This window comes from Caretta caretta, chromosome 3 (assembly GCF_965140235.1).
Source record: "Caretta caretta isolate rCarCar2 chromosome 3, rCarCar1.hap1, whole genome shotgun sequence".
Classification (NCBI taxonomy): Eukaryota; Metazoa; Chordata; order Testudines; family Cheloniidae; genus Caretta; species Caretta caretta.
In genome coordinates this window covers 21,862,271-21,869,578 of record NC_134208.1, presented here as the reverse complement: position 1 = coordinate 21,869,578, position 7,308 = coordinate 21,862,271, and the positions used below count along the sequence as shown (strand labels likewise).

The 7,308-nt window shown below is 51.9% G+C and overlaps 1 protein-coding gene across 1 annotated transcript; it reads left to right on the top strand.

The window, feature by feature from the left end:
• Positions 1–1,320: 1,320 nt before the first annotated feature.
• GDF7 (growth differentiation factor 7) lies at positions 1,321–7,065 on the top strand. Its single transcript, XM_048845606.2, has 2 exons — positions 1,321–1,667; positions 6,122–7,065. The coding sequence occupies exons 1-2, from the start codon at positions 1,328–1,330 to the stop codon at positions 7,042–7,044; spliced, it is 1,263 nt and encodes a 420-aa protein (XP_048701563.2). The 5' UTR covers positions 1,321–1,327; the 3' UTR covers positions 7,045–7,065.
• The last annotated feature ends 243 nt before the right edge of the window (positions 7,066–7,308 follow it).

The following is a 7,308-nucleotide window of genomic DNA, read 5'->3' as shown; positions in this document are numbered from 1 at the left end:
GTTGAGAAATCGCAACAGACATAACCAGAAAGCCGCTGAAGAAAACTTGAAATAACATCCTAGTAAATATCGCAGTTTGTTATTTTAATCAGGATCCAAGGAAACATCTGAATTTTACCAAGGAAACCCTCAGTGCAAGGGAAAACATTCACACTCATGCAGACTTAAGTTTTGTTTTGCTTTATTTTTGTCTTTCAAGAAAGAATTAGAAACGAAGATAAACTATCTCCACTTTAAATAATCACAACCTCCACTTTGCATTTGGGCCAGTTTCAAGTCTAACGCTAAATGAAAACGGCAAGATGCTTCTTTAATGATCCCCTTCTCCTGTTGTTTAGCGTGGTTTCTAAACAACTATACAATCCCCAATATTAGGAAAAAGAAAAAGAAATGAATTACACTGTGTTGCCACGCAGCAGTCTAACAAATCTCTCTGCATTTAGGACACGGCATTGCTCTGCTTTTCAGTTTGTAAAAACTCGATTATTGTCAAGAGTTTCTGCTGCTTTATTTCCCATTCTTTCATAGGCTGGGTTTTTCAATAGGACATTTCTGCTTCTCTTCTAAACACTCAGCCCGTTTGCTGCTATTGTAACATTTCTATCTCCAGTTATATTGTCTTATTTTTTAAAAAAATTAGACTTTTCCAACATCAGAATTAAAGTCGAAAAGAAAAATAAGAACCCACTTTAAAAGCAGATTAAAATCAATTACTCCACGGTTTATAACTCAAGTCAATACTAGGTTTCTCCTGCCCTTGGTTAATGCGTGTCACCCTTTTGGGGGACCATGGGTTTCTCCAGAGCCGGGGTGAAACCCCTTCTTCCCATGTCTGTTCATCGCACAGTCCACTCTCCTGAGTTTTCGGGATCTGGCTAGTTTAAGGATTAATGCCAACTGTGGTGGGGAGGCGGGGGGGGGGGGGAAGTTGCCTACCTGGAAACAAAGCATTAGCATTCGTGCAAAGCCCGGGGCATAACAGAATCGCCTTATTTCCGACGGATTCCAAAGGAAAAGGGTGGGGGGGGGGGGAAGGGGAGGAATTTTAAAAGAAAAATAAATGATTCAGTGTTTGGGTCTCCCTTTTGGCGTTTGCCAATATACTGTGGAGCAGCAGGGTGGGCGGTAGGAGAGCTGGAAGGTGCGTGTGTGTTGGGGGGAGGGGAGGGGGATGCGCTAACCCCAGAGAGCTCGGCAGGGGGCGCTGTGCAGGGGCTGCGGATCTCACTCGCTGATTAACACAATGTTAAAAAGCAACCGGGGAGTTTCCAAAGCCATCAAAGCCCCTGCACAACGCTCTCCTCGCCGAGCGGAGCCCACTGACAGCATGGATCTGAGGGCGGCCGCGGCCCTTTGCCTGTGGGTGCTGAGCGCCTGCCGCCCCCGGGACGGGCTGGAGGCGGCTGCGGTGAGGGGCTCGCCGGGAGCCGGCAGCTCAGGGCCACTTGCCGCCGCCTCTGCCTCCTCCTCGCAGGGGAGGCTCCCGAGGCAGAGGGAGGCTGGACGCCGCGGCGGAGGGGCTCTGCGGAACGGCACGGTGGTGCCCCACCAGTACATGGTGTCCCTCTACCGGAGCCTGTCCGCCCCTGAGCCGCCGGGGGCAGCCGCCAGCAGCGGCGGGGGCCGGGCCGATACGGTCACGGGCTTCGCGGACCTGGCGGCCGGAGGTGAGTAGCGGAGGAACAGCTGGAGCAGCGACGCAGGCACCTGTGCGCTTGGCCCGGGCAGAGGCAGGGTCCCTGGGGGAGCGGGGGGAGCAGGGCGGGCTCCCCTGACCCGGGGCAGCTCCTCTGCTCACCAAGCAAGCGAATGAAACTCCGGGGGTGCGCAGTGGGACATCTGAGGTCTCACAGAAGAGGGGAGGGCAAGGGACGTGGCTGTGTCAGGCCATGGAACGGGTTCATCCACATATTTAATCCGAAGCCTTGTAATCCTAATCTAACAGCTCGAACTACTGCTGAGCTCTCTGCTCCGAATCTAATAGATCCAGCTACTCCCGAGCTCTCTGCTCCTAATCTGATATATCCAGATAATTCCGAGCTCTCTGCTCTCAATCTAATAGACCCAGCTAACCCCGAGCTCTCTGCTCCGAATCTAATAGATCCAGCTACTCCCGAGCTCTCTGCTCCGAATCTAATAGATCCAGCTACTCCCGAGCTCTCTGCTCCGAATCTAATAGATCCAGCTACTCCCGAGCTCTCTGCTCTCAATCTAACAGATCGAGATAATCCTGGGATCGCTCACCCTAGTCTAATAGCGCGCGCTAATCCCGAGCTCTCTGATCCTAATCTGAGCGATCTAATGGCATCCTGATCTAACCAACCCTAATCTAATACATTTATGTAACCCTAATCTTAAACCAATCCATCTCATCCTAGTGAGTCTAACAGATGTATCTGCCTGCCTAGATCTGTTTCCTTTCACGCTTTATTTCCAGGGCAAGGTGTTTCAAACACAACCTCCAGAATAACCAGCAGGGCTCTTTAAGCAGCTATTGAAATGAAAAGATTTCAGGGTTTCCTGTGTCCCACCGATTGCCCCCCACCCCCACTGTCCACACTCTGGATCGGTTGGGGGGGGGAGGGAGTGAAGAGAAACTCAATCCTCCGCCCTTCTCCCTCATCCACCCACTGCCTCACTTTCCCAGAGCATCCGTGTAAACCGGCGAGTGGACACGGCTTCTAGAGGGAAGGGACCGTGCCGTGTCGCGGGGTGGGCACACGGGAGGGCCGCTGACGTGCTGCCAGCCCGGGAAGGAGAGTGGGAGAACTGCAGGGTGGCCGGCTCCTGGGCTGGAGGAGGCAGGTGTGCCGGAGGAAGAGGCGGAGGCAGAAAGGAGAGGCGTCAAAGATCCCGGGGGACCCTGTCTGGCTGCTCTCCTTCTGGGAGGAAGGCGGGGGGCCGCGGGAGGGGAGTAAAAGGGGGCACAGCCTCCCCTGCTCCGGGCTGTGCGGGGAAAGGGCCAGGGTCTCCCCGACTCCCCCGTGGCTAGCCAAGGAGGAAACTAGGGAGGCGCAAGCTGCCCCCCCACCCCACCCCGAGACTGACCTGCTACCCAGCTCCAGACACGGCCTTCCCGGGTGGGACACCTCCTCCAGCACCACGCACAGCCACAGACCGCTCAGCGCCTTCCCGCAGCGACTCGCCCCGCTTTGCCATCCACCCCTCGCTTGGGGCTGGCGCTCAGGCAGCCCCGGTGTGCGGATGTCTGGCCCCCGGTCTCTCCAGCGGGCGGCCAGTTGGCCCGTGGGTGAGTATCTGGCCGATTGTTGCTCTTTCCCCTTGATTATTAATTATTCTTATTCTTATTGGCATCTCTGATTCCAGGGGCGAGCTCGGAAAGGCAGGGACCTCTGCAGACCTTTGGGTTGCTGGGTTTGGTGCATTTGTCATCTGGTTTGTGTTAATCTCCGCTGCCGTCACCGCAGCGGAGATGGAGACAAATGTAACACACTGAAGCTGGAAAGGCAAGCCGTTTGAATCGTCATGCCCTGGGCAGGGGCATGGGGGTGGTGCCGGGGCAGAGCCGGGGTGCTCTTTAACAAAGCACCCACGTGGTTGGGGACTGAAATCGACAAGTCACAACCGATTGCAATCGGTGATGCTTCGGGCTCGAATGAGCAGCTCCCCAGGAAACAAAAGTTGGCCGCTAAATGCCGCAGAAAGCGTTGTCAAATGATCGATGTTCGCCCAAAACGGCAGTACAGTTTTTGCCCAGGTGTATCGCAAGCGAATTTATTGCCCTGGGGTGGGCTCAGTAAACACCGAGTAGGGCAGCTAAACGCCTTCCACTTGGAATAAAAAAGAGAGCGCTTTAATTTTTATTTATGATGTAACGAAATTACAGTTTTGACTGGTCTGGGAAGTTTGAAACGGACAATCTGGGCTGTAAAAAGATATTTAGATCAGGATGAAAGATTTTATATATATATTAAATATATTTAATTATATATTAAAATCGTGGCAAGTTAAAGCGCTCCACACAGCAAATCTCTAAAGATAGCTCAGGAATCGCTGCCTGGACTTAGCTGGCATCTAGCAAATGCAATTTTCCCTAACGAAGACAGATCAGCTGGAGGGTGACTGTCAAATGAAAACTGTCAAATGAAAGAAGCTTAATCGCCTGGTTTTATTCTGACATACAGATACAAAACTGTACAACTCTTGTATTCTGAGGGGGCCAAGTCTCCTTAGGGAAGCCTCAAATGTACACATTAGCTCCTGTTAAATAGTAATCAGGATGTGTATCTAGTATTACTTATTACTGGACAAGATAGTGCCATTGATTTCCCATTTATATTGTCGTGAGTTCTGCTTGGGAAAAAAGACACAATCTGGTATATTTATATGTATAAAATATAACTATATTAATATAATCTTGAATATTATTTAACATGAACTAAAATACGCATTTTAGGCTTCCGTAGATATAGGACCAGAAGGCACTTGAATACGCATAAATAGACACCCCTGGTTTTGGGTCTGTTTGGGTAAAGTCATTGGGAGGTTTGGCTTAAATATAAATGTCATCGTTCTGTTCTTAATTATTAATTATTATTATTATTATTGAAATACGTATGTCAATAGGCCATGCCGCGCAATCAGCTTTTAAACGGAAATCAGGATTTTCTACTTAAAACCCGATGGCTCAACCTTTTGAAACGCTCAGCGAGCGGACTTAAATGGACAAGCCGTCCCCGTATAACGCGCAACAAAGACCCTTTAAGCCTCCGATCTGATATTTATCGAGGAAACTTTTCTGCGGCTCAGCCGCTGGGTCCCGGGCTGTGAGCGCAAACCGCTTAATGCTGAGAAAAGTCTGCACAGTATCTGGGAGTTTCAGAGCAAAACGAAACCAGATGAGCGCTTCAAAGGGCTCTCCTTATCTGCCTCTCGCAGGAATTTTAAATCTGTTTTTAAAATGACGATAAGAAAAAAAAATACGGTATCAGAGAACGCACCAAAATGGGTTGGTTTCCCTCTTTGGAGAAAAGATCCAGGGGTTCTCCTCCTCTCCAATGGTGAATCAAAGCAATACTCAGATTTTCTGTCCGCTACCAGGGGCACTGGTTTCGAAATCAGTCGTCCTCAGTTTAAGAGAAGATATAAAAGTGCAAATACTTTACACAATTAACCTCGTTGCTAGGACCATATTCACTACCCCAGCAAGTGGCTGCTGCGTGAGGCGAGGTTCAGAACTTGCAACATTTGAGGATCAGATTTCGGGGGGGGAGCTCTTAGGGGTTCACTGCCATCTCCTTCTTTTTCTCCCCCTTCCTTTTAATTTTGTTTTCTTCACATCTAGGTCCTTTAATTACTCCCAGTAAACGTTCAAGTGTGGCATGGAACAGGAGTTTGGGTTTCAATCTGATTTACAAGGGATACACACACACACAATTCAAGGTTTCAGAGTAGCAGCCCTGTTAGTCTGTATTCGCAAAAAGAAAAGAAGGACTTGTGGCACCTTAGAGACTAACCAATTTATTTGAGCATAAGCTTTCCTGAGCTACAGCTCACTTCATCGGATGCATTCAGTGGAAAATACACCATTCAAGTTATCGCCTTTTTTCTAGCTAGTAGATATGAGTTAAATTGTCCTGACAGATTTCAAAATGTTTAACTTGGGGGGGGGGGGGCGGACACACACTTTAAATCCTTGAGAACCTGCTAAATGGGCATCGAATTACAGATTGTGGCTTTCGCTCCAGGCTTTTTGTGGGGATTGCAGCGCCTGCTGGTTTCACAGCCAGTGTCCCACCCTCGGGAGGCGAGGCTGCCGGGGGCTCCCCCGGGGCTCTGCAGCACCCGGGAAGCCCGGTAGATTGCTAAAGGCGTTCCCAAAAAACCCGCCCTCGCGCAAGGACTCCGCGGTCGCGGAAGGGCCCTTCGCGGTCGCGGGAAAGGAGCCGCGTGGAAGGACGATGCAAACCCTCCTTCGAAAGCAGGCGGCTCCATCCACCCCGTGCCCAGCCGGGGTGGCCATTGCGGCAGCAAGGGGTCGTTTGCCTGCCCCATTTCCCTGGCAGGCCCTTGCTGGAGCTAACCCCCGCTGCCTCTGTCATCCAGGATCTCCCTCCCGCCCTAGCCCTGCCTCAGTTTGCCTTTGCTTTCTCTCTTCCAGATGACTCCCCGGCAGAGGCCGGCCAGACGTTCCTCTTCGATGTCTCCAGCCTGCCGGAGACGGACGAGGTGGTGGGCGCTGAGCTCCGGATCCTCCGGAAGCCCCCCGCGAACCGGAGTTTAGCCCTGTCCAGACAGGGAGCCCTCCACCACCTGCTGCTCTCCGCCTGCCCCAGCGCAGACCGGCCGCCCCGGCTGTGGGACTCCCGGGCTGCGGACATTCTGGACTCAGGCTCGCCCCGCTGGGAGGTGTTTGACGTGTGGGAAGCCATGAGGGACGGGAGAGAGAAACCCGGCTCGGGCCAGCGGCTCTGCTTCATGCTGAGGATCGTGTCGGATCAGTCCGGGAGGCCTCTGCCCCCGGAGCAGCTGGGCTTCGGCAAGCCCCAGCCCCAGCCCCACGAGAGAGCCCTCCTGGTGGCGTTTTCGCACAGCAAGAGGAAGGAGAATCTCTTCAAGGAGATCAGGGATCAGGTGAAAGCCCTGGGCAGCCCCCCGTTCTTGGAGCCCCCAGATCCTGGCCAGGAAACGCCCACTAAACCCAGGAGGAGGCGCAGGACCACAATCGCCGCCCGGGCTGGGGGAAAAGGGCAGGGCAAGAAGGCAAAGACACGGTGCAGCAGGAAGGCCCTGCATGTTAATTTCAAGGAGCTGGGCTGGGATGACTGGATAATCGCCCCTCTGGATTACGAGGCGTACCACTGCGAGGGGATCTGCGATTTCCCCTTGAGGTCCCACCTGGAGCCTACCAACCACGCCATCATCCAGACGCTGATGAACTCCATGGACCCCGAGTCCACTCCTCCCAGCTGCTGCGTGCCTTCCAAACTCAGCCCCATCAGCATCCTCTACATAGACTCCGGAAACAACGTGGTTTACAAACAATACGAGGACATGGTGGTCGAAACGTGTGGCTGCAGGTAGCAATTTCTGCAGCCCCGTTACCCCAGCAGCCAGCCCTATATATATATATATATATATATATATATATATATATATATATATATATATGGTGTCTAAGCAAGCTGGTCTGCTACTTAACACTCTGCATACAGTATCCAACGTGCATGGAAAAGATGGGACATTGGAAGCAGGATCATTGCCTGGGTGCTGCTGGCTGTCCCCAGAGACAGTATATGTGCATCCCAACTTGATCCTAAATATTGTGCTGAAACATCACACAAATGG